Source organism: Petromyzon marinus, chromosome 77 (assembly GCF_048934315.1).
Source record: "Petromyzon marinus isolate PM22_M1 ecotype Great Lakes invasive population chromosome 77, UKy_Petmar_22M1.pri1.0, whole genome shotgun sequence".
NCBI classification, from domain to species: domain Eukaryota; kingdom Metazoa; phylum Chordata; class Hyperoartia; order Petromyzontiformes; family Petromyzontidae; genus Petromyzon; species Petromyzon marinus.
The window spans coordinates 1,616,703-1,643,988 of record NC_133743.1 but is presented as its reverse complement, the minus strand read 5'-3'; the positions used below and the strand labels follow the sequence as shown (position 1 = coordinate 1,643,988).

Genomic DNA, 27,286 nt, shown 5'->3' with positions numbered 1-27,286 from the left:
TGCAATTCGAAACGTCGTGATTTAATTTAGCTTATTTTTTTACTGAGTGAAAAAATATTTCTTTCTCCGGTTGTCACACCTGATGATGGTTGCTTGTGTTGCAATTCGAAACGTCGTGATTTAATTTAGTTTATTTGTTTTACTGAGTGAGCAAATATTTATTTCTCCGGTTGTCACACCTGATGATGGTTGCTTGTGTTGCAATTCGAAACGTCGTGATTTAAATTCACACAGCTTAAAGGTCGTGATCTAAGCGTGGCTTCTTCCACTCCAGCGCTGTCCTCCAGACAGTCTCGTCCCTTCACCTGATGAAGGCCGCTTGTGTTGTGGCCGAAACGTCGTGATTTTTTGTTATTTTATTTTCACCTACGTGACTTTACCCAATAGAACCAAAGAGTATGGATCCTAGCAGTCACGAAAGCTTTAAATCTAGAATTAATTTAGTTTATTTGTTTTACTGAGTGAGCAAATATTTCTTTCTCCGGTTGTCACACCTGATGATGGTTGCTTGTGTTGCAATTCGAAACGTCGTGATTTAATATAGCTTATTTTTTTACTGAGTGAAAAAATATTTCTTTCTCCGGTTGTCACACCTGATGATGGTTGCTTGTGTTGCAATTCGAAACGTCGTGATTTAATTTAGTTTATTTGTTTTACTGAGTGAGCAAATATTTCTTTCTCCGGTTGTCACACCTGATGATGGTTGCTTGTGTTGCAATTCGAAACGTCGTGATTTAATTTAGCTTATTTTTTTACTGAGTGAAAACATATTTCTTTCTCCGGTTGTCACACCTGATGATGGTTGCTTGTGTTGCAATTTGAAACGTCGTGATTTAATTTAGTTTATTTGTTTTACTGAGTGAGCAAATATTTATTTCTCCAGTTGTCACACCTGATGATGGTTGCTTGTGTTGCAATTCGAAACGTCGTGATTTAATTTAGTTTATTTGTTTTACTGAGTGAGCAAATATTTCTTTCTCCGGTTGTTACACCTGATGATGGTTGCTTGTGTTGAAATTCGAAACGTCGTGATTTCATTTAGTTTATTTGTTTTACTGAGTGAGCAAATATTTCTTTCTCCGGTTGTCACACCTGATGATGGTTGCTTGTGTTGCAATTCGAAACGTCGTGATTTAATTTAGTTTATTTGTTTTACTGAGTGAGCAAATATTTCTTTCTCCGGTTGTCACACCTGATGATGGTTGCTTGTGTTGCAATTCGAAACGTCGTGATTTAATTTAGTTTATTTGTTTTACTGAGTGAGCAAATATTTCTTTCTCCGGTTGTCACACCTGATGATGGTTGCTTGTGTTGCAATTCGAAACGTCGTGATTTAATTTAGCTTATTTTTTTACTGAGTGAAAAAATATTTCTTTCTCCGGTTGTCACACCTGATGATGGTTGCTTGTGTTGCAATTCGAAACGTCGTGATTTAATTTAGTTTATTTGTTTTACTGAGTGAGCAAATATTTCTTTCTCCGGTTGTCACACCTGATGATGGTTGCTTGTGTTGCAATTCGGAATGTCGTGATTTAATTTAGTTTATTTGTTTTACTGAGTGAGCAAATATTTCTTTCTCCGGTTGTCACACCTGATGATGGTTGCTTGTGTTGCAATTCGAAACGTCGTGATTTAATTTAGCTTATTTTTTTACTGAGTGAAAAAATATTTCTTTCTCCGGTTGTCACACCTGATGATGGTTGCTTGTGTTGCAATTCGAAACGTCGTGATTTAATTTAGTTTATTTGTTTTACTGAGTGAGCAAATATTTCTTTCTCCGGTTGTCACACCTGATGATGGTTGCTTGTGTTGCAAATCGAAACGTCGTGATTTAAATTCACACAGCTTAAAGGTCGTGATCTAAGCGTGGCTTCTTCCACTCCAGCGCTGTCCTCCAGACAGTCTCGTCCCTTCACCTGATGAAGGCCGCTTGTGTTGTGGCCGAAACGTCGTGATTTTTTGTTATTTTATTTTCACCTACGTGACTTTACCCAATAGAACCAAAGAGTATGGATCCTAGCAGTCACGAAAGCTTTAAATCTAGAATTAATTTAGTTTATTTGTTTTACTGAGTGAGCAAATATTTCTTTCTCCGGTTGTCACACCTGATGATGGTTGCTTGTGTTGCAATTCGAAACGTCGTGATTTAATATAGCTTATTTTTTTACTGAGTGAAAAAATATTTCTTTCTCCGGTTGTCACACCTGATGATGGTTGCTTGTGTTGCAATTCGAAACGTCGTGATTTAATTTAGTTTATTTGTTTTACTGAGTGAGCAAATATTTATTTCTCCGGTTGTCACACCTGATGATGGTTGCTTGTGTTGCAATTCGAAACGTCGTGATTTAATTTAGCTTATTTTTTTACTGAGTGAAAACATATTTCTTTCTCCGGTTGTCACACCTGATGATGGTTGCTTGTGTTGCAATTTGAAACGTCGTGATTTAATTTAGTTTATTTGTTTTACTGAGTGAGCAAATATTTATTTCTCCAGTTGTCACACTTGATGATGGTTGCTTGTGTTGCAATTCGAAACGTCGTGATTTAATTTAGTTTATTTGTTTTACTGAGTGAGCAAATATTTCTTTCTCCGGTTGTTACACCTGATGATGGTTGCTTGTGTTGAAATTCGAAACGTCGTGATTTCATTTAGTTTATTTGTTTTACTGAGTGAGCAAATATTTCTTTCTCCGGTTGTCACACCTGATGATGGTTGCTTGTGTTGCAATTCGAAACGTCGTGATTTAATTTAGTTTATTTGTTTTACTGAGTGAGCAAATATTTCTTTCTCCGGTTGTCACACCTGATGATGGTTGCTTGTGTTGCAATTCGAAACGTCGTGATTTAATTTAGTTTATTTGTTTTACTGAGTGAGCAAATATTTCTTTCTCCGGTTGTCACACCTGATGATGGTTGCTTGTGTTGCAATTCGAAACGTCGTGATTTAATTTAGTTTATTTGTTTTACTGAGTGAGCAAATATTTCTTTCTCCGGTTGTCACACCTGATGATGGTTGCTTGTGTTGCAATTCGAAACGTCGTGATTTAATTTAGCTTATTTTTTTACTGAGTGAAAAAATATTTCTTTCTCCGGTTGTCACACCTGATGATGGTTGCTTGTGTTGCAATTCGAAACGTCGTGATTTAATTTAGTTTATTTGTTTTACTGAGTGAGCAAATATTTCTTTCTCCGGTTGTCACACCTGATGATGGTTGCTTGTGTTGCAATTCGGAATGTCGTGATTTAATTTAGTTTATTTGTTTTACTGAGTGAGCAAATATTTCTTTCTCCGGTTGTCACACCTGATGATGGTTGCTTGTGTTGCAATTCGAAACGTCGTGATTTAATTTAGCTTATTTTTTTACTGAGTGAAAAAATATTTCTTTCTCCGGTTGTCACACCTGATGATGGTTGCTTGTGTTGCAATTCGAAACGTCGTGATTTAATTTAGTTTATTTGTTTTACTGAGTGAGCAAATATTTCTTTCTCCGGTTGTCACACCTGATGATGGTTGCTTGTGTTGCAAATCGAAACGTCGTGATTTAAATTCACACAGCTTAAAGGTCGTGATCTAAGCGTGGCTTCTTCCACTCCAGCGCTGTCCTCCAGACAGTCTCGTCCCTTCACCTGATGAAGGCCGCTTGTGTTGTGGCCGAAACGTCGTGATTTTTTGTTATTTTATTTTCACCTACGTGACTTTACCCAATAGAACCAAAGAGTATGGATCCTAGCAGTCACGAAAGCTTTAAATCTAGAATTAATTTAGTTTATTTGTTTTACTGAGTGAGCAAATATTTCTTTCTCCGGTTGTCACACCTGATGATGGTTGCTTGTGTTGCAATTCGAAACGTCGTGATTTAATATAGCTTATTTTTTTACTGAGTGAAAAAATATTTCTTTCTCCGGTTGTCACACCTGATGATGGTTGCTTGTGTTGCAATTCGAAACGTCGTGATTTAATTTAGTTTATTTGTTTTACTGAGTGAGCAAATATTTATTTCTCCGGTTGTCACACCTGATGATGGTTGCTTGTGTTGCAATTCGAAACGTCGTGATTTAATTTAGCTTATTTTTTTACTGAGTGAAAACATATTTCTTTCTCCGGTTGTCACACCTGATGATGGTTGCTTGTGTTGCAATTTGAAACGTCGTGATTTAATTTAGTTTATTTGTTTTACTGAGTGAGCAAATATTTATTTCTCCAGTTGTCACACTTGATGATGGTTGCTTGTGTTGCAATTCGAAACGTCGTGATTTAATTTAGTTTATTTGTTTTACTGAGTGAGCAAATATTTCTTTCTCCGGTTGTTACACCTGATGATGGTTGCTTGTGTTGAAATTCGAAACGTCGTGATTTCATTTAGTTTATTTGTTTTACTGAGTGAGCAAATATTTCTTTCTCCGGTTGTCACACCTGATGATGGTTGCTTGTGTTGCAATTCGAAACGTCGTGATTTAATTTAGTTTATTTGTTTTACTGAGTGAGCAAATATTTCTTTCTCCGGTTGTCACACCTGATGATGGTTGCTTGTGTTGCAATTCGAAACGTCGTGATTTAATTTAGTTTATTTGTTTTACTGAGTGAGCAAATATTTCTTTCTCCGGTTGTCACACCTGATGATGGTTGCTTGTGTTGCAATTCGAAACGTCGTGATTTAATTTAGCTTATTTTTTTACTGAGTGAAAAAATATTTCTTTCTCCGGTTGTCACACCTGATGATGGTTGCTTGTGTTGCAATTCGAAACGTCGTGATTTAATTTAGTTTATTTGTTTTACTGAGTGAGCAAATATTTATTTCTCCGGTTGTCACACCTGATGATGGTTGCTTGTGTTGCAATTCGAAACGTCGTGATTTAAATTCACACAGCTTAAAGGTCGTGATCTAAGCGTGACTTCTTCCACTCCAGCGCTGTCCTCCAGACAGTCTCGTCCCTTCACCTGATGAAGGCCGCTTGTGTTGTGGCCGAAACGTCGTGATTTTTTGTTATTTTATTTTCACCTACATGACTTTACCCAATAGAACCAAAGAGTATGGATCCTAGCAGTCACGAAAGCTTTAAATCTAGAATTAATTTAGTTTATTTGTTTTACTGAGTGAGCAAATATTTCTTTCACCGGTTGTCACACCTGATGATGGTTGCTTGTGTTGCAATTCGAAACGTCGTGATTTAATATAGCTTATTTTTTTACTGAGTGAAAAAATATTTCTTTCTCCGGTTGTCACACCTGATGATGGTTGCTTGTGTTGCAATTCGAAACGTCGTGATTTAATTTAGTTTATTTGTTTTACTGAGTGAGCAAATATTTCTTTCTCCGGTTGTCACACCTGATGATGGTTGCTTGTGTTGCAATTCGAAACGTCGTGATTTAATTTAGCTTATTTTTTTACTGAGTGAAAACATATTTCTTTCTCCGGTTGTCACACCTGATGATGGTTGCTTGTGTTGCAATTCGAAACGTCGTGATTTAATTTAGTTTATTTGTTTTACTGAGTGAGCAAATATTTATTTCTCCAGTTGTCACACCTGATGATGGTTGCCTGTGTTGCAATTCGAAACGTCGTGATTTAATTTAGTTTATTTGTTTTACTGAGTGAAAACATATTTCTTTCTCCGGTTGTCACACCTGATGATGGTTGCTTGTGTTGCAATTCGAAACGTCGTGATTTAATTTAGTTTATTTGTTTTACTGAGTGAGCAAATATTTCTTTCTCCGGTTGTCACACCTGATGATGGTTGCTTGTGTTGCAATTCGAAACGTCGTGATTTAATTTCACACAGCTTAAAGGTCGTGATCTAAGCGTGGCTTCTTCCACTCCAGCGCTGTCCTCCAGACAGTCTCGTCCCTTCACCTGATGAAGGCCGCTTGTGTTGTGGCCGAAACGTCGTGATTTTTTGTTATTTTATTTTAACCTATGTGACTTTACCCAATAGAACCAAACAGTATGGATCCTAGCAGTCACGAAAGCTTTAAATCTAGAATTAATTTAGTTTATTTGTTTTACTGAGTGAGCAAATATTTATTTATCCGGTTGTCACACCTGATGATGGTTGCTTGTGTTGCAATTCGAAACGTCGTGATTTAATTTAGTTTATTTGTTTTACTGAGTGAGCAAATATTTCTTTCTCCGGTTGTCACACCTGATGATGGTTGCTTGTGTTGCAATTCGAAACGTCGTGATTTAATTTAGCTTATTTTTTTACTGAGTGAAAAAATATTTCTTTCTCCGGTTGTCACACCTGATGATGGTTGCTTGTGTTGCAATTCGAAACGTCGTGATTTAATTTAGTTTATTTGTTTTACTGAGTGAGCAAATATTTCTTTCTCCGGTTGTCACACCTGATGATGGTTGCTTGTGTTGCAATTCGGAATGTCGTGATTTAATTTAGTTTATTTGTTTTACTGAGTGAGCAAATATTTCTTTCTCCGGTTGTCACACCTGATGATGGTTGCTTGTGTTGCAATTCGAAACGCCGTGATTTAATTTAGCTTATTTTTTTACTGAGTGAAAAAATATTTCTTTCTCCGGTTGTCACACCTGATGATGGTTGCTTGTGTTGCAATTCGAAACGTCGTGATTTAATTTAGTTTATTTGTTTTACTGAGTGAGCAAATATTTATTTCTCCGGTTGTCACACCTGATGATGGTTGCTTGTGTTGCAATTCGAAACGTCGTGATTTAAATTCACACAGCTTAAACGTCGTGATCTAAGCGTGGCTTCTTCCACTCCAGCGCTGTCCTCCAGACAGTCTCGTCCCTTCACCTGATGAAGGCCGCTTGTGTTGTGGCCGAAACGTCGTGATTTTTTGTTATTTTATTTTCACCTACGTGACTTTACCCAATAGAACCAAAGAGTATGGATCCTAGCAGTAACGAAAGCTTTAAATCTAGAATTAATTTGGTTTATTTGTTTTACTGAGTGAGCAAATATTTCTTTCTCCGGTTGTCACACCTGATGATGGTTGCTTGTGTTGCAATTCGAAACGTCGTGATTTAATATAGCTTATTTCTTTACTGAATGAAAAAATATTTCTTTCTCCGGTTGTCACACCTGATGATGGTTGCTTGTGTTGCAATTCGAAACGTCGTGATTTAATTTAGTTTATTTGTTTTACTGAGTGAGCAAATATTTCTTTCTCCGGTTGTCACACCTGATGATGGTTGCTTGTGTTGCAATTCGAAATGTCGTGATTTAATTTAGTTTATTTGTTTTAATGAGTGAGCAAATATTTCTTTCTCCGGTTGTCACACCTGATGATGGTTGCTTGTGTTGCAATTCGAAACGTCGTGATTTAATTTAGCTTATTTGTTTTACTGAGTGAAAAAATATTTCTTTCTCCGGTTGTCACACCTGATGATGGTTGCTTGTGTTGCAATTCGAAACGTCGTGATTTAATTTAGCTTATTTTTTTACTGAGTGAAAAAATATTTCTTTCTCCGGTTGTCACACCTGATGATGGTTGCTTGTGTTGCAATTCGAAACGTCGTGATTTAATTTAGTTTATTTGTTTTACTGAGTGAGCAAATATTTCTTGCTCCGGTTGTCACACCTGATTATGGCTGCTTGTGTTGCAATTCTAAACGTCGTGATTTAATTTAGTTTATTTGTTTTACTGAGTGAGCAAATATTTCTTTCTCCGGTTGTCACACCTGATGATGGTTGCTTGTGTTGCAATTTGAAACGTCGTGATTTAATTTAGTTTATTTGTTTTACTGAGTGAGCAAATATTTCTTTCTCCGGTTGTCACACCTGATGATGGTTGCTTGTGTTGCAATTCGAAACGTGGTGATTTAATTTAGTTTATTTGTTTTACTGAGTGAGCAAATATTTCTTTCTCCGGTTGTCACACCTGATGATGGTTGCTTGTGTTGCAATTCGAAACGTCGTGATTTAATTTAGTTTATTTGTTTTACTGAGTGAGCAAATATTTATTTCTCCGGTTGTCACACCTGATGATGGTTGCTTGTGTTGCAATTCGAAACGTCGTGATTTAATTTAGTTTATTTGTTTTACTGAGTGAAAAAATATTTCTTGCTCCGGTTGCCACACCTGATGATGGTTGCTTGTGTTGCAATTCGAAACGTCGTGATTTAATTCAGTTTATTTGTTTTACTGAGTGAGCAAATATTTATTGCTCCGGTTGTCACACCTGATGATGGTTGCTTGTGTTGCAATTCGAAACGTCGTGATTTAATTTAGTTTATTTGTTCTACTGAGTGAGCAAATATTTCTTTCTCCGCTTGTCACACCTGATGATGGTTGCTTGTGTTGCAATTCGAAACGTCGTGATTTAATTTAGTTTATTTGTTTTACTGAGTGAGCAAATACTTCTTGCACCGGTTGTCACACCTGATGATGGTTGCTTGTGTTGCAATTCGAAACGTCGTGATTTAATTTAGTTTATTTGTTTTACTGAGTGAGCAAATATTTCTTTCTCCGGTTGTCACACCTGATGATGGTTGCTTGTGTTGCAATTCGAAACATCGTGAGTTAATTTAGCTTATTTTTTTACTGAGTGAACAAAAGATTTCTTTCTCCGGTTGTCACACCTGATGATGGTTGCTTGTGTTGCAATTCGAAACATCGTGATTTGATTTAGTTTATTTGTTTTACTGAGTGAGCAAATATTTCTTTCTCCGGTTGTCACACGTGATGATGGTTGCTTGTGTTGCAATTCGAAACGTCGTGATTTAATTTAGTTTATTTATTTTACTGAGTGAGCAAATATTTATTGCTCCGGTTGTCACACCTGATGATGGTTGCTTGTGTTGCAATTCGAAACGTCGTGATTTAATTTCACACAGCTTAAAGGTCGTGATCTAAGCGTGGCTTCTTCCACTCCAGCGCTGTCCTCCAGACAGTCTCGTCCCTTCACCTGATGAAGGCCGCTTGTGTTGTGGCCGAAACGTCGTGATTTTTTGTTATTTTATTTTCACCTACGTGACTTTACCCAATAGAACCAAAGAGTATGGATCCTAGCAGTCACGAAAGCATTAAATCTAGAATTAATTTAGTTTATTTGTTTTACTGAGTGAGCAAATATTTCTTGCTCCGGTTGTCACACCTGATGATGGTTGCTTGTGTTGCAATTCGAAACGTCGTGATTTAATTTAGTTTATTTGTTTTACTGAGTGAGCAAATATTTCTTTCTCCGGTTGTCACACCTGATGATGGTTGCTTGTGTTGAAATTCGAAACGTCGTGATTTCATTTAGTTTATTTGTTTTACTGAGTGAGCAAATATTTCTTTCTCCGCTTGTCATACCTGATGATGGTTGCTTGTGTTGCAATTCGAAATGTCGTGATTTAATTTAGTTTATTTGTTTTACTGAGTGAGCAAATATTTATTTCTCCGGTTGTCACACCTGATGATGGTTGCTTGTGTTGCAATTCGAAACGTCGTGATTTAATTTAGTTTATTTGTTTTACTGAGTGAGCAAATATTTATTTCTCCGGTTGTCACACCTGATGATGGTTGCTTGTGTTGCAATTCGAAACGTCGTGATTTAATTTAGTTTATTTGACCCCCCCGCCCCCCCCCCCCCACCGAACAAAAGAGGCCTTTTGCCCCCCGACCTCCGCAACCTTTCCATCGCCCTTTGCGTCGAAGCTGACGCGCCGCCGCACCCGCTGGCCTCCCGTCCAATCCGGAGCCTCGGATTTGCCGCCCTTTTGCCAATCGGATCAGCCCTCCCCCCCCCCTTTCTCCCGTCGACGCCCGCCCTCCATTCTTGAAGCGGGCGCGCGGCCGAGAGGTCCTCCTGTTGTACCGCCACACGCGGGCTCACCTGCTGACCCGCGTTCGCCTTCGGCGGTGTCTCTCTCTTAAATTTAGCTCTTCTGTACCTGACGATGGCGACGATGATGACGACGATGACGACGATGACGACGATGATTGCTTGCGGTGAAATCGAAACGTCGCGTGCTATTACGCAATTTGTATTATTTTCTACGTGACTTTACCGAAAAGATACCCAAGGGGGTAATTCCTGCAGTCGCAAGCAACCTATCGTGTTAGTCACGTGGCTTTTACGGCGTTATTTTGGTGGATTTTTTGTTTTAAAAAAAAACAACAACAAGTTTTTGTTGATTGGGCCGTGGTTTGTTTGTCATAGTACGGAGTTGGAATGATGGCTTTCATCTAAGTTTCGATTTAAAGCTTTCGTGACTGCAAGGATTCATCTCCTTTGGTTCTTTCGGTAAAGTCACCACCGCCACCACGTGGAATGAGAATAAAATAATAAATTGATAAAACTAAAATAACACAATATTTATAATATTAATATCATTGTGTTATTTTATTTTATCAATTTATTATTTTATTCTCATTCCATGTGGTGGTGACTTTACCGAAAGAACCAAAGGAGATGAATCTAAGTTGCCTTGTGGTTGTTTGTTGTTGTTGTTGTTATTATTATATTCTTAGTTTTTTCGGTAAAGTCACGTTGAAGAGAAACAACAAAATAATAAAATATATATAAAACAATAAAAAAAATTCTCACGACGTTTCGACCATAACTCAAACGGTCATCATCAGGTGTGTTGGTTTGCATAAATTTATTTTTAAACGGCAAATTTATTTATTTATAAAAACGTTAGCGCCACGCGCAACGATTTGGCAGTTTATTTAGGACTAGTCCATCTATATTCTGAAAAGAGGAGGGGGGAGACGAATTTTTTTATAATGTATGCTGTCTGAAAGCCACTGTAAGCGTGAACAATCAATTAAGACCTGAAATGGTTTATCTTTAAATCAAAATTTAGTTGTTGTTGTTGTTGTTTGACTTGCATCCCACTGGGATTTGTGTACGGTGATTTTTCTGGAATATTTTTTGGCAGTTTTTGTCCTGGGAATTTTTTCTGTTTGCGCAACATCGCAAAGTCACTTTAAGATCTTCTTTGGTTCTTTCGGTAAAGTCACCACCACCACCACCACCACGTAGAATGAGAATAAAATAATAAATTGATAAAATAAAATAACACATTAATGTTCTCACGACGTTTCGGCCACAACACAAGCGGCCTTCATCAGGTGAAGGGGACGAGACTGTCTGTCTTTCACTCCAGCGCTGTCCTACCAGACAGTCTCGCCCCTTCACCTGATGAAGGCCGCTTGTGTTGTGGCCGAAACGTCGTGAGAACATTAATGTGTTATTTTATTTTATCAATTTATTATTTTATTCTCATTCTACGTGGTGGTGGTGATGACTTTACCGAAAGAACCAAAGAAGATGAATCCTTGCAGTCACGAAAGCTTTAAATCACTTTAAGATGTTTTTTCTTGTTCGCGTTTTGGTGGTGTTTTTTTGGGGGGTGGTTGTTGCGGTTGCACCACGATTCAAGAGCCCGCGAATGGCTCACAGGGATCGATACCAAATACTGTACATGAAAACTGAAAATTTTAACTAACAAAAACATCTCCCCCCCCTCCCTCCTCCCCCTCCCCCTTCTCCCCTTTCCCCCCTCACCCCTCTCTCCGTCATCTCCCCCCCCTTCTCCCCCCCCCCTTCTCCCCCTCCCCCCCCTTCTCCCCCTCCCCCCCTTTCCCCCCTCCCCCCCTTTCCCCCTCCCCCCTTTCCCCCTCCCCCTTCTCCCCTTTCCCCCCTCCCCCCCTTTCCCCCCCCTTCTCCCCCTCCCCCCTTTCCCTCTCCCACCCTTTCCTCCCTCCCCCTTCTCCCCCTCCCTCTTCTCCCCCTCCCCCTTCTCCCCCTTCTCCCCCTCCCCCTTCTCCCCCTTTCCCCCCTTTCCCCCCCCTTCCCCCCCTCCCCCCTTTCCCTCTCCCCCCCTTCTCCCCCCTCCCTCTTCTCCCCCTCCCCCTTCTCCCCCTTCTCCCCCTCCCCCCTCCCCCTTTCCCCCTCCCCCTTCTCCCCTTTCCCCCCTCCCCCCCTTTGCCCCCCCTTCTCCCCCTCCCCCCTTTCCCTCTCCCACCCTTTCCCCCCTCCCCCTTCTCCCCCTCCCTCTTCTCCCCCTTCTCCCCCTCCCCCTTCTCCCCCTTTCCCCCCTCCCCCCCTTTCCCCCCCCCTCCCCCCTTTCCCTCTCCCCCCCTTTCCCCCCTCCCCCTTCTCCCCCCTCCCTCTTCTCCCCCCTCCCCCTTCTCCCCCTTCTCCCCCTCCCCCCTCCCCCCCTTTCCCCCCTCCCCCTTCTCCCCTTTCCCCCCTCCCTGACCCCTCCCCATTTTCCCCCTCTCCCAAACCGTCGATTCCGATTCCACGTGCTCCCCGCACATAGCGATCCACACCATCACCCACCGGACGTTTCTTCGTCGATTCGATTCCCGCTCACACACCACACCGCGTTCCCCGATTCCTAACTAATCGGAATCGACAAATCCTGAGTGGATCCCAAAGGCGTGCGCCGGCGATGCCCCAGGCCAGCACGGCCCGGCACGGTTCGGTTCGGCACGGTTCGGTTCGGTTCGGCACGGTTCGGTTCGGTTCGGCACGGTTCGGCACGGCACGGTTCGGTTCGGCACGGTTCGGTTCGGCACGGCACGGTTCGGTTCGGCCCGGTTCGGCCCGGCACGGTTCGGTTCGGCACGATTCGGTTCGGCACGGCACGGTTCGGTTCGGCCTCTGTGAAGTTAACTTCATGCTATGGCCTTGAGGGATCTTCGCTCGCAATCGCCCCGCAGTCAACAGCTGAAGCAACAGCAACAACAGCTGAAGCAACAGCAGCAGCTGAAGAAGCAGCTGAAACAGAGCAGCTGAAACAGCAGCAAGAGCAGCTCAAGCAGCTGCAGCAGAAACTACAGCAGCTACAGCAGCAACAACTCAAGCAACAACAACAACAACTCAAGCTACAGCAACAACTCAAGCAGCTGCAGCAGCAACTACAGCAGCAGCAACAGCAGCTGCAGGAGCAGCTACAGCAGCAGCTACAGCAGCAGGAGACTTACTGCCCAGGCCCTTGCCATGTTACCCCAACGGGTGGTGCTGCTCGTCCGGCCGCCCGGCTCGCTCCTCGGGTCCGCGGAGGCGGCTAGGCGAGGCCGTGGTCTCGCCGCGGCCTACCCGAGCTGGAGGAGCGTTGCGGGTGGTGGTGGTGGTGGTAGTGGTGGTGGTGGTAGTGGTGGTGGTGTTGGTGGTGGTAGTGGTGGTGGTAGTGGTGGTAGTGGTGGTGGTGGTAGTGGTGGTGGTGGTAGTGGTGGTCGTGGTGGTGGTGGTGTTAGTGGTGGTCGTGTTGGTGGTGGTAGTGGTTGTGGTGTTAGTGGTGGTGTTAGTAGTGTTGGTAGTGGTGTTGTTGGTGGTGCTGGTGGTGTTGGTCGTGGTGTTGGTAGTAGTGGTGGTCGTAGTAGTAGTAGTGGTGGTGGTAGTGGTGTTGTTGGTAGCGGTGTTGGTGGTGTTGGTAGTGGTGGTGGTAGTTGTGTTGTTGGTGGTAGTGGTTGTGGTGTTGGTAGTAGTGGTGGTCGTGTTGGTGGTGGTGGTAGTAGTAGTGGTGTCGGTAGTAGTGGTGGTAGGGGTAGTAGTAGTGTTGGTGTTGGTAGTAGTGGTGGTGGTGGTTGTGGTGGTAGTAGTGGTGGTGGTAGTGGTGTTGGTAGTAGTGGTGTTGGTAGTAGTGGTGGTAGTAGTGTTGGTGTTGGTAGTAGTGGTGGTGGTGGTGGTAGTAGTGTTGGTGTTGGTAGTAGTGGTGGTGGTGGTAGTGGTGTTGGTAGTAGTGGTGGTGGTAGTAGTGGTGGTGGTAGTAGTGGTGGTGGTGGTAGTAGTAGTGGTGGTGGTAGTGGTGGTGGTGGTTGTGGTGGTAGTGGTGGTGGTGGTTGTGGTGGTACAATGAGTATCAGCAGCGGCAGTCGTATCAGCGGCGGTAGTAGTAGGATCAGCAGCATTGGTATCAGCAGCTGCAGTGGTATCAGCAGCGGTGGTAGTAGTATCAGCAGTGGCGATAGTATCAGCAGCCTCAGCAGCAGCAGTAGTAGCATCAGACGCAACAGCATCAGCGATCGAACTATCAACAGCGGCGGCAGTATCATCAACAACAGCAGACGCAGTAGCAACAGCAGAAGCAGATGCAACGGTATCATCAACAGCAACAGAAGCAACAGCATCGGCAGCAGTATCAACAGCAGCAGCAGCATCAACAACAGCATCAGCAGCAGTATCAACTACAGCAGCAGCAGCATCAACAACAGCATCAGCAGCAGTATCAGCAACAGCAGCAGGTGGATCAACAGCATCAACATCATCATTCACAGCATCAACAGCAGCATCATCAACAGCAACATCAGCAGAAGGTTCAGCAACAGCATCAGCAGCAGTATCAACAACAACAGCAGCAGCAGCAGAAGCATCAACAACAGCATCAGCAGCAGTATCAACAACAGCAGCAGATGGATCAACAGCAGCATCATCATTCACAGCATCAACAGCAGCATCATCAACAGCAACATCAGCAGAAGGTTCAGCAGCAGCATCAGCAGAAGTAGTAGCAGCAGCATCAGCAGAAGTAGTAGCAGCAGCAGCAGTAGTGCTGGAGGAGCTCTGTCAATGTCGGACTTTCACGAGCTTGCTCGGGAGCGATCCAAAACCGTCACCTCCTTCTACAACCAGTCAGCCATTGACGCAGCAGCTGAGAAGGTCCGTGGTGGTAGTGGGTGGAGGTGGTGGTGGTGGTGGGTGGGTGGGTGGTGGTGGTGGTGGTGGTGTGTGAGTGTGTCATGCTGCTTGTGTGTGTCACAAATCGCTCTCTTTAACTCCATCAAAAAAGTAACCCGCAGCGCTGCCGCACCTAATCGCCATCATCGGGGGGAAAGAACGGTGATCCAATCTCCGACCGCCCCCCGAGGAACACGTTCGCGGATCTGCTGAGCGTTTCTGTGGGGTCCTGGGGGAGGGTAAATCCCTCGGCCAGGTAAACATCGTGGGGCAAAGTGGGGATGACGCTGCCGAGGCTGCGGTGCCTCAAATATTGGAGGAGGAAGTCACCCCCTTGTGAGTGTGTGGCTGGCTGAGGTGCCATCTGTTGAGGAAGTACTGAAGGCGATCCAGAGTCTGAGACCAGGAAAAGCGCCGGGCAGAGATGATCTCCCAAGCGAAATGCTGAGGGAGGGTGGCGTTTGTGCACAGACTGCCCTACGTGACATCATAACAACAGTCTGGACCACTGGACGGGTTCCGCAGGATTGGAAGGATGCCCTGGTGGTCCCCCTCTTTAAGAAGGGGGACCGCACAGACTGTAACAACTACAGGGGCATCTCACTCCTCAGTGTGCCAGGAAAGGTCCTGGCAAGGATTATTCAACATCGCCTTGCCAGGCACGCTGAGGAGAGGCTTGCGGAGCCCCAATGCGGTTTCAGGAAAGGGCGGTCCTGCACAGATGCCATATTTTCTGTCCGTCTGCTTCAGCAGTGGTGTAGGGAATTCCAACAAGACCTACATCTCTGCTTTATTGACCTGGTCAAGGCCTATGACACCATCAGTAGGCCTGGGCTCTGGGTTGTTCTTCGTGCTTTCGGAGTCCCTGACCCCCTGCTCACGATCATTAAGGACCTTCATCATGATGAGCGGGCCCGGGTAAAACTACGTGGCTGGAAGTCAGAGCCATTCCCTGTACACCTTAGGGTGCGACAGGGATGTCCTCTGGCTCCCACATTATTTAACATCTATTTCTATCATGTAGTTCGTGAAGCATTCAATAGCTGTACCGGAGGAATTTCCATCTGGTATAGATACAATGGGAGGATATTCGATGTCCGGGTGCGGTCAAGGGATGGCTCCCTATTGCTCAATCATGTTATGTATGCTGATGATCTGGTAATTGCTGCTCACTCAGAGGAGGAGTTGGAGGTGCTGCTGCTGAACTTGGCTTGCCACTAAGAGATGGGGCCTTACCATCAGCCCCACCAAAACTAAGCACCTGCCTGGGTATTTTGTACCATCGGACACTCCACCCCACAACTCCCAATTGGTGATGTGGCAGTTGTGGAGAGAGTGGAGAGTTTCCCATACCTGGGAAGTGTACTCATGACTGGCTCTGGTTTGACAGCAGAGGTCTAAATCGGTCGAGTGGCATTATCTTTTCATCGGTTGCGTAACGCTGTGTGGAAACTACCTGGTCTGTCGCTCCGCACGAAGCTTCAGGTCTTCTCGGCCATGGTCATTCCCTCCCTTCTCTACGCTTGCGAAACGTGGACCCCCCCCTAATGGAACATCTTCGCCGGTCAGAAACATTTAGGCTAGCCTGCCTACGATCCATCCTGGGTTTAACCAGACTGGATTGTGTGAGGAGCTCACAAATCCTTGAAAGATCTGGGCAAGGTCCCATCGGTGAGCTCCTCCGGCGGGCAAGGCTGCGATGGCTGGGTCATGTAGCCCGCATGCCCAGCCACCGCATGCCGAAACAGCTTTTGTTCGGCCGGATAGAGGGGGCTAGGTAAGAGATGGAGTGATGTGGAGCTGAGTGGACTTGGAGGCAAGTTGCTCACAACAAGAAGCGGAGCGTCGGGCGGCTAAAACACAGCAAGTTGGCACAGTAGGGGCACAGGTGGTGCATCAGCCAGTCATCTCAGTCAGTCGACCCGTGGCACCTGGGTCTGCCCCGTGACCTCCTGCCGGCGGGCGTTCGACACTTCACGTGGCCTCAAGGTGCACATAGCCTGGCACAAGCGTCGTGGTGACGTCACCGCCACTTAGTGGCGAATGGCGGTTGTTGTTGTGTGTGTGTATCATGCTGTGTGTGTATCATGCTGTGTGTGTGTGTATCATGCTGTGTGTGTCTTCACAGCCGTCCGTGCGTCTCACCCCCACCACCATGCTCTACTCTGGAAAGGCTCCTGATGGCAGTCATATCTTGGTGAGAGACACACGGGGAGAGAGTGTGTGCATGGACGTGTGATTGTGCACGTGTGTGTGTGTGTGCGGACGTGTGATTGTGCACGTGTGTGTGTGTGTGCGGACGTGTGATTGTGCACGTGTGTGTGTGTGGACGTGTGATTGTGCGTGTGTGTGCGCGGACGTGTGATTGTGCACGTGTGTGTGTGTGCGGACGTGTGATTGTGCACGTGTGTGTGTGTGTGGACTTGTGATTGTGCACGTGTGTGTGTGTGTGGACGTGGGTCAGCGCTACGCTGCGCTACGAACCCGGCATCCCCTGTTCGATTCCCGCTCACGGCCACCAATATCAGTGACAGCGATGATCTGAACCGGTCCCTGGGCCTCCCCTAGGTCGACTCAGCCTCAAATGAGTACCTGGTCCAGCGGTGTGTAGTAGTGAACATCGCCACTGGGGGAGAGACAAAGGCGGCCGGGCGTGGTGGTGGCCACCCACCCCCCGCTCTGTCTGTGTGCAGCCACAGTGCCGGTAGCCTTCATAGGCGCTGACGCTCGCTAACGGCACTTGCCCCAACAGTCTGTTCAGGCTACACGGGGGATCTTTGTCTTTGTACGTGTGTGCGCGATTAGCACGGTTGGCTTCGTGCGGTGCAAAATAAGTTCAACGTGCACGCATACTTGTGTGAGTGTGTGTGAGTGCGTGTGTGTGAGTGTGTGTGAGTGTGTGTGTGAGTGTGTGTGTGAGTGCGTGTGTGAGTGCGTGTGTGTGAGTGTGTGAGTGCGTGTGTGAGTGCGTGCGTTTGTGCAGGGCTGCGTGACCCAGCCAACGCACGCCCAAGCCAAACACTACTTGGCCGGTTAGATGGGGCTTAACGGGCATGGCCCACAGGCTGGAGAAGAGATGGAGTGATGGGTGGGTGGGTGGGTCGGTGAGCTAGTGAGTGGCTGAGCGAGTGAGTGTTGGCTTGCTGAGCGAGTGACACGGGCTGGAGAAGAGACGGAGTGACGGGTGGGTGGGTCGGTGAGCTAGTGAGTGGCTGAGCGAGTGAGTGTTGGCTTGCTGAGCGAGTGACACGGGCTGGAGAAGAGATGGGGATGATGTGGTACGTGACGACGTGGAGCTGAGTGGACTTGCCGAAGACCGGTACCAGCGGTGTAGAGATCGGCCTCTGTGGAGGAGGAGGCTCGTGAAGGACGCTACCGCGCTAGTGCCAGGATAGGTGCACTGTGAGGCTACTGGTCAGTTGGAGGAAATCAAGGTCAATGCCCTCCCTTCTCTACGCTTGCGAAACGTGGACCCCCCTTAATGGAACATCTTCGCCGGTTAGAAACGTTTAGGCTGGCCTGCCTACGATCCATCCTGGGTTTAACCAGGCTGGATTGTGTGAGGAGCTCACAAATCCTTGAAAGATCTGGACAAAGTGCCATCGGTGAGCTTCTCCGGCAGGCAAGGCTGCGTTGGCTGGGTCATGTAGCCCGCATGCCCAGCCACCGCATGCCGAAACAGCTTTTGTTCGGCCGGATCGAGGGGGCTAAACGGGCGCGGCACGGGCTAGAGAAGAGATGGAGTGATGTGGTACGGGAAGACGTGGAGCTGAGTGGACTTGCCGATGACCGGTACCAGCGGTGTCAAGATCGGCCTCTGTGGAGGAGGCTCGTGAAGGACGCTACTGGGCAGTTGGAGGCAGTCGCCCTCCAACAACAACGGAGGGCGGAGGAGCGACGCTCACAACAACGAGCGGAGCGCCGGGTGGCTAAAGCACAGCGGGTTGGCACAGTAGGGGGCACAGGTGGTGCATCAGCCAGTCATCTCAGTCAGTCGACCCGTGGCACCTGGGTCTGCCCCGTGACCTCCTGCCAGCGGGCGTTCGACACTTCACGTGGCCTCAGGGTGCACATGGCCTGGCACAAGCGTCGTGGTGACGTCACCGCCACTTAGTGGCGAATGGCTGTTGTTGTTGTTGTCTATGTGTGTGTGTCACTGTGTGTGTGTGTCACACTGCTGTGTGTGTGTGTCACACTGCTGTGTGTGTGTGTCACACTGTGTGTGTGTCACTGTGTGTGTGTGTCACACTGTCTGTGTGTGTGTGTAACACTGTGTGTGTGTGTGTGTGTCACACTGTTGTGTGTGTGTGTGTGTTGTCTTTTTGCCCCGACAGAAGAGCGCCCGGTACCTGCGGAAGGAGATGCCGGTCCGCATTGCGCACCGCATCAAGGAGTTCCGCAGCCTGCCCTTCATCATCGGGTGCAACCCAAACATCCTCCACGTGGTGCGGGCAGCACTCGCTCGTACATACACACGTACATACACACGTACACACACACGTACATACACACGTACACGCACACACACACATACACACGTACACACACACACATACACACGTACACACACACGTACACACACGTACACACACACGTACACACATGTACACTCAACAACTCAACAACCGCCATTCGCCACTAAGTGGCGGTGACGTCACCACGACGCTTGTGCCAGGCTATGTGCACCTTGAGGCCACGTGGAGTGTCGAACGCCCGCTGGCAGGAGGTCACAGGGCAGACCCAGCAGGTGCCACGGGTCGACTGACTGAGATGACTGGCTGATGCACCACCTGTGCCCCCTACTGTGCCAACCCGCTGTGCTTTAGCCACCCGGCGCTCCGCTCGTTGTTGTGAGCGTCGCTCCTCCGCCCTCCGTTGTTGTTGGAGGGCGACTGCCTCCAACTGCCCAGTAGCATCCTTCACGAGCCTCCTCCACAGAGGTCGATCTTGACACCGCTGGTACCGGTCATCGGCAAGTCCACTCAGCTCCACGTCCCCCTGTACCACATCACTCCATCTCTTCTCTAGCCCGTGCCGCGCCCGTTTAGCCCCCTCGATCCGGCCGAACAAAAGCTGTTTCGGCATGCGGTGGCTGGGCATGCGGGCTACATGACCCAGCCAACGCAGCCTTGCCTGCCGGAGGAGCTCACCGATGGGACCTTGCCCAGATCTTTCAAGGATTTGTGAGCTCCTCACACAATCCAGCCTGGTTAAACCCAGGATGGATCGTAGGCAGGCTAGCCTAAATGTTTTCAACCGGCGAAGATGTTCCATTAGGGGGGGGTCCACGTTTCGCAAGCGTAGAGAAGGGAGGGAATGACCGTGGCCGAGAAGACCTGAAGCTTAGTGCGGAGCGACAGACCAGGTAGCTTCCACACAGCGTTACGCAACCGATGAAAAGATATTGCCGCTCGATTGATTCGGCTACACACCTACACACCTCAACACACGCACTCACTCACACACACACACACCTACACACCTAAACACACACACACCTCAACACACACACTCACACACACACTCACACACACCTCAACACACCCGCACTCACACACACGCACGTGTAGGACGTAGTTTCAGTAAGAGTCCTGGCCATCACAAATGTTTGCAGCTCAACAACAAAGTGGCGGATGTTGTGGTCACAGCGTGGACATTTACATCGGCAGCTAAACAACTCTTAAACGCAGCGTGGTGTGACGCAGATTCTAAACGTGGAGAGGGGATAAACCAGAGGACCCAGAGACAAAATCCACACAGACACCACCACGGGGAGAGAGACGCAGACTCCAAATATACAGCAGCAGCAGCAGGCATCGTCCTGTAGACCAGGCGAGGTAGTCAACATCTCTCAGGGTCTGGATCGAACCCACGACCTCCTGTATACCAGGCGAGGTAGTCAACATCTCTCAGGGTCTGGATCGAACCCACGACCTCCTGTAGACCAGGCGAGGTAGTCAACATCTCTCAGGGTAATCGAACCCACGACCTCCTGTAGACCAGGCGAGGTAGTCAACATCTCTCAGGGTAATCGAACCCACGGGGCCTCCTGTAGACCAGGCGAGGTAGTCAACATCTCTCAGGGTAATCGAACCCACGACCACCTGTAGACCAGGCGAGGTAGTCAACATCTCTCAGGGTAATCGAACCCACGACCACCTGTAGACCAGGCGAGGTAGTCAACATCTCTCAGGGTCTGGATCGAACCCACGACCTCCTGTAGACCAGGCGAGGTAGTCAACATCTCTCAGGGTCTGGATCGAACCCACGACCTCCTGTATACCAGGCGAGGTAGTCAACATCTCTCAGGGTCTGGATCGAACCCACGACCTCCTGTAGACCAGGCGAGGTAGTCAACATCTCTCAGGGTCTGGATCGAACCCACGACCTCCTGTAGACCAGGCGAGGTAGTCAACATCTCTCAGGGTCTGGATCGAACCCACGACCTCCTGTAGACCAGGCGAGGTAGTCAACATCTCTCAGGGTAATCGAACCCACGACCTCCTGTAGACCAGGCGTGGTAGTCAACATCTCTCAGGCCACGACAGTGTGGGGAGCGGTGGTGCAGCGGTTAGCACCACACTAGCCAACAACACCACCGCCACCACTCCATTACATCGATTTATCTGAACTGGTTCTGGGCCTACCCCTAGATCGACTCAGCCTCAAATGAGTAACCTGGTGTAGCGGTGGTGGTTGTGGTGGTGTAGTAAACATTGCCTACTGGGGGAGAGACAAAGGCGGCCGGGCGTGGTGGTGGTGCTGGTGGCCACCCCCTCTGTGTGTAGCCACAGTGCCGGTAGCCTCCATAGACGCTGCTGCTGCTACTCGCTACTAGCAGCACTTGCCCCTACAGCCCTGCTAGAGGCTACCTGGGGGAGCTTTGTCTGTGTGTGCATCGTAGGTGGTGCTACTCGCTACTATCAGCACTTGCCCCTACAGCCCTGTTAGAGGCTACCTGGGGGAGCTTTGTCTGTGTGTGTGCATCATAGGTGGTGCTACTCGCTACTAGCAGCACTTGCCCCTACAGCCCTGCTAGAGGCTACCTGGGGGAGCTTTGTCTGTGTGTGTGTCATAGGTGGTGCTACTCGCTACTAGCAGCACTTGCCCCTACAGCCCTGCTAGAGGCTACCTGGGGGAGCTTTGTCTTTGTGTGTGTCATAGGTGGTGCTACTCGCTACTGACAGCACTTGCCCCTACAGCCCTGCTAGAGGCTACCTGGGGGATATTTGTCTTTGTGTGTGCATCATAGGTGGTGCTACTCGCTACTATCAGCACTTGCCCCTACAGCCCTGTTAGAGGCTACCTGGGGGAGCTTTGTCTGTGTGTGTGCATCATAGGTGGTGCTACTCGCTACTAGCAGCACTTGCCCCTACAGCCCTGCTAGAGGCTACCTGGGGGAGCTTTGTCTGTGTGTGTGCATCATAGGTGGTGCTACTCGCTACTAGCAGCACTTGCCCCTACAGCCCTGTTAGAGGCTACCTGGGGGAGCTTTGTCTGTGTGTGTGCATCATAGGTGGTGCTACTCGCTACTAGCAGCACTTGCCCCTACAGCCCTGCTAGAGGCTACCTGGGGGAGCTTTGTCTGTGTGTGTGTCATAGGTGGTGCTACTCGCTACTAGCAGCACTTGCCCCTACAGCCCTGCTAGAGGCTACCTGAGGGAGCTTTGTCTTTGTGTGTGTGTGTTCCTACAGCATGAGCTGTACATCCGGGCGTTCCACCTCGTCACAGAATCTCCCGCGGTGAGGAAGGGAGCCGGGGATGGGGGTGGGTGGTGAGGTGGTGAGTGGGTGGGTGGTGAGCTGGTGAGTGAGCTGGTGAGCGAGCTGGTGAGCGAGCTGGTGAGTGAGCTGGCAAGTGAGCTTGTGAGTGATCTGGTGAGTGAGCTGGTGAGTGATCTGGTGAGTGAGCTGGTGAGTGAGCTGGTGAGTGAGTGATCTGGTGAGTGAACTGGTGAGATGGTGAGTGAGCTGGTGGGTGAGCTGGTGAGATGGTGAGTGAGCTGGTGAGCGAGCTGATGAGTGAGTGATCTGGTGAGTGATCTGGTGAGTGAACTGGTGAGATGGTGAGTGAGCTGGTGGGTGAGCTGGTGAGATGGTGAGTGAGCTGGTGAGCGAGCTGATGAGTGAGTGATCTGGTGAGTGATCTGGTGAGTGAACTGGTGAGATGGTGAGTGAGCTGGTGGGTGAGCTGGTGAGATGGTGAGTGAGATGGTGAGTGAGCTGGTGAGTGAGTGATCTGGTGAGTGAACTGGTGAGATGGTGAGTGAGCTGGTGGGTGAGCTGGTGAGATGGTGAGTGAGCTGGTCAGTGATCTGGTGAGTGATCTGGTGAGTGAACTGGTGAGTGAGCTGGTGAGTGAGCTGGTGAGTGATCTGGTGAGTGAGCTGGTGAGTGAATTGGTGAGTGATCTGGTGAGTGATCTGGTGAGTGATCTGGTGAGTGATCTTGTGAGTGAGCTGGTGAGTGAGCTGGTGAGTGATCTGGTGAGTGAGCTGGTGAGTGAGCTGGTGAGTTAACTGGTGAGTGATCTGGTGGTGGTGAGTGATCTGGTGAGCGAGCTGGTGAGTCGGTGGGTGACGCAGGGGTCGTGACTGGTGTCAAGTTCAAAGTCTACCCCCCCTCTACCCCCCCCTCTATCCCCCCCCTCCCCCCCTCCCCCCTTGATCCCCCACGGTGACCCCCTTAATGAGGAGCTGCTGCTATCTTTAGGCGGCTGCCCGGCCCCCCATTGGTGGTTGAGTTGGGTGGAGTGGACAATGAGAGAGTGTGTGAAAGTGTACGTGTGTGTGTACGTGTGTGTACGTGTGTGTGTGTCTGTCTGTGTGTATACGTGTGTGTGTCTGTGTGTGTGTATACGTGTGTCTGTGTGTGAGTGTATGTATGTGTCTGTGTGTGTGTGTCTAGGTGTGAGTGTGTGTGTCTACGTGTGAGTGTGTGTGAGTGTATGTGTGTGAGTGTGTGTGTCTGTGTGTGTGTGTCTGTGTGTGCGCGCGTGTGTGTGTCTGTGTGTGTACCTGTGTGTATCTGTACGTGTGTGTCTGTGTATGTGAGTGTATGTGTGTCTGTGTGTCTGTGTATGTGTGTGTATGTGTCTTTGTCTGTGAGAGTCTATGTGTTTGGGCCTTTGTGTGTGTATACGTGTGTGTGTACGTGTGTGTGTATGTGTGTGTCTGTGTATGTGTGTCTGTGTGTATGTGTGTGTGTATGTGTCTGTGAGAGTCTATGTATTTGGGTCTTTGTGTGTGTATACGTGTGTGTGTGTGTGTCTATGTGTGTGTGTCTGTGGTGCCGGACGGGCAACTCTGTCGTGGACAGTGCTGTGGGGGGAGGGCCAATTCCGATTGGCCTCTCCCCTCATGGCGTCTGTGACCACCACAGTGGCTAAACGGGGGCTCTGGACGAGTGCGAGGGGCTGGTAACCCCTCCACCTTCAAAAATTTACCACTAAACCACGACTTAAATATATAACTAATAAGCTTGTGCCGGAGACCCTGGGGGGACAGGCGTCTATGACGTCTCCTGGCCAAACCCCAATTGGCGGAGCCAGGAGATTGAATCTCTACCCTCGGGGCTCCTCCAGAAACAACGAAAAGCCACTATGTGTGGCCACGTGGAATGTTCGAACGCTCACTGCGGAGGAGAGGCTGCCACTCCTCTGTCGGGAGCTGGACCGGTACCGCCTGGATCTCTGTGGCATTCAGGAGGTCCGGTGGACCGGTTCTGGCTCCTGCCACCACGAGGGGTGGACAGTACTCTACTCGGGGCAGCAGACTGCCAAACAACAGGGTGTGGCTCTTCTTTTGAACAAAAGAATGAGGGTGCGTGGGAGCGTGGCGGTGAGGTGTGGGAAGCTTTAAGCCCCAGGCTACTTTGGGCTCGCCTTCCCATCAACCGGAGGCGAGGAGTGGTGGTCGTGGTTACTTATGCCCCCATCGAAGACGAACATCCGTGGAGGGATGCAGGCAAAGCCGATGAGTCAGATGCCTTCTATGACCTCCTGTCACAGGTGCTGGCTAAAGTGGCCCCTCGGGGTAGAGTCATCTTGTTGGGTGACTTCAATGCCCGAGTTGGTCATGATGCTGGCACCTGGTCTGGAGTGATTGGAGGGCATGGGTCAGATCAGCTCAATAACAGGAGGCTGCTAGATTTTTGTGCAGCCCATGGGCTTGTAATTACCAACACGCTGTTCCGGCATCGGCGCATCCACATAACATCATGGATGCATGCCGGGTCCAAGTAAGAACATGTTAGACTACATAGTGACGGACCAGCGGATGCGAGCCCATGTCCTTGACACCAGGACCTACCGTGGAGCTGATCTGCCCTCTGACCATCGACTAGTCATCTGTAAGATGCGCCTGCCATTCTTCCACTCCGGTGGTGGGTGTACAACCAGGACCCCATTCCGACCTAAAGTGGCCTGGTCTCAGCTGATGAAAGTTGCAAGCGAGAATTTCATCATCGCTTGCGGCTGGGATTGGCATCGTCCCCGACTCCTCCTGATGTTGAGGGTAAATGGGCGAGGTTTAGGACTGTGACTCATGCAGCTGCAATGGCTGCTTTGGGTACGCGGTCCAGACCTCCCCAGAGACCCTGGCTGACAGAGGAGGTGTTCAGGATGGTTGAGAAAAAGCGACAGGCCCACTGTCATCGGCTACAGAATCCCACGTCAGAGAATGAGGAGGCTTACCGCAGCCTTCGCTCGGAGGTTCGGAGAGCCGTGAGGCGCTGCAAGGATGGGTGGTGGTCGCGTGTTGCTGAGGAGATGGAGTCTGCCTCAGTGGCCCGTGATCACAAATCTCTATTTAACGCCATCAAAAAAGTAACCTGCAGCGCCACACCTATTACCATCATTAGGGGAAAAAACGGTGATCCAATCTCCGACCCCCAGGAACAGGTTTGCAGATTTGCTGAGCATTTCTGTGAGGTCCTGGGGGAGGGAAAATCCCTCAGCCAGGAAAACATCGTGGCACAAAGTGAGGATGACCCTGCTGAGGCTGCGGTGCCTCAAATATTGGAAGAAGTCACCCCCTGTGAGTGGCTGGCTGAGGTGCCATCTGTTTAGGAAGTACTGAAGGCGATCCGGAGTCTGAGACCAGGAAAGGCACCGGGCAGAGATGATCTCCCAAGCGAAATGCTGAGGGAGGGTGGCGTTTGTGCACAGACTGCCCTATATGACATCATAACAACAGTCTGGACCACTGGACGGGTTCCGCAGGATTGGAAGGATGCCCTGGTGGTCCCCCTCTTTAAGAAGAGGGACCGCACAGACTGTAACAACTACAGGGGCATCTCACTCCTCAGTGTGCTGGGAAAGGTCCTGGCAAGGATTATTTAACATCGCCTTGCCAGGCACGCTGAGGAGAGGCTTGCGGAGCCCCAATGCGGTTTCAGGAAAGGGCGGTCCTGCACAGATGCCATATTTTCTGTCTGTCTGCTACAGCAGAGGTGTAGGGAATTCCAGCAAGACCTACATATCTGCTTTATTGACCTGGTCAAGGCCTATGATAACATCAGTAGGCCTGGGCTCTGGGTTGTTCTTTGTGCTTTTGGAGTACCTGACCCTCTGCTCACGATCATTAAGGACCTTCATGATGGTGAGCGGGCCCGGATAAAACTACGTGGCCGGGAGTCAGAGCCATTCCCTGTACACCTTGGGGTGCGACAGGGATGTCCTCTGGTTCCCACATTATTTAACATCTATTTTGACCACATAGTTCGTGAAGCCTTCAATAGCTGTACCGGGGGAATCTCCATATGGTACAGATATAATGGGAGGCTGATCGATGCCCAGGTGCGGTCAAGAGTTGGCTCCCTATTGCACAACCACGTTATGTATGCTGATGATTTGGTAATAGCTGCTCAGTCAGAGGAGGAGTTGGAGACGCTGCTGCTGAGACTGGAGCGTGCCACTAAGAGGTGGGGCCTTACCATCAGCCCCACCAAAACTAAGCACCTGCCTGGGTATTTTGTACCATCGGACACTCCACCCCCACAACTCCCAATCAGTGATGGGGCAGTTGTGGAGAGAGTGGAGAGTTTCCCATACCTGGGCAGTGTGCTTATGACTGGCTCCAGTTTAACAGCAGAGGTCTCACTCCGAATCAGTCGAGCGGCAATATCTTTTCATCGGTTGCGTAACGCTGTGTGGAAGCTACCTGGTCTGTCGCTCCCCACTAAGCTTCAGGTCTTCTCGGCCACGGTCATTCCCTCCCTTCTCTACGCTTGCGAAACGTGGACCCCCCTAATGGAACATCTTCGCCGGTTAGAAACATTTAGGCTGGCCTGCCTACGATCCATCCTGGGTTTAACCAGGATGGATTGTGTGAGGAGCTCACAAATCCTTGAAAGATCTGGGCAGGGTTCCATCAGTGAGCTCCTCCGGCGGGCAAGGCTGCGATGGCTGGGTCATGTAGCCCGCATGCCCAGCCACCGCATGCCGAAACAGCTTTTGTTTGGCCGGATTGAGGGGGCTAAGCGGGCGCGGCACGGGCTAGAGAAGAGATGGAGTGATGTGGTACAGGAGGACGTGGAGCTGAGTGGATTTGCCGATGACTGGTACCAGCGGTGTCAAGATCGGCCTCTGTGGAGGAGGCTCGTGAAGGATGCTACTGAGCAGTTGGAGGCAGTCGCCCTCCAACAACAACGGAGGGCGGAGGAGCGACGCTCAGAACAACGAGCGGAGCGCCGGGT

General features: G+C 48.6%; 1 protein-coding gene and 1 long non-coding RNA gene across 3 annotated transcripts in view; both read left to right on the top strand.

The window, feature by feature from the left end:
* LOC142907310 (uncharacterized) overlaps positions 1–27,286 on the top strand; it is a 91,341-nt gene that overhangs the window by 34,817 nt on the left and 29,238 nt on the right. The gene's annotated exons all lie outside the window — the stretch shown is intronic.
* LOC116958441 (branched-chain alpha-ketoacid dehydrogenase kinase) overlaps positions 12,308–27,286 on the top strand; it is a 175,865-nt gene continuing 160,886 nt past the window's right edge. Inside the window, exons 1-4 of one of the 2 annotated variants that reach the window (XM_076056647.1) lie at positions 12,308–14,572; positions 16,719–16,787; positions 18,925–19,035; positions 22,286–22,333. In XM_076056647.1, coding sequence (XP_075912762.1) covers positions 12,914–14,572; positions 16,719–16,787; positions 18,925–19,035; positions 22,286–22,333 — 1,887 coding nt within the window. In that variant the 5' untranslated portion in view covers positions 12,308–12,913. The remainder of the gene's footprint in view (positions 14,573–16,718; positions 16,788–18,924; positions 19,036–22,285; positions 22,334–27,286) is intronic. The other variant, XM_076056646.1, reaches the window with a different exon arrangement.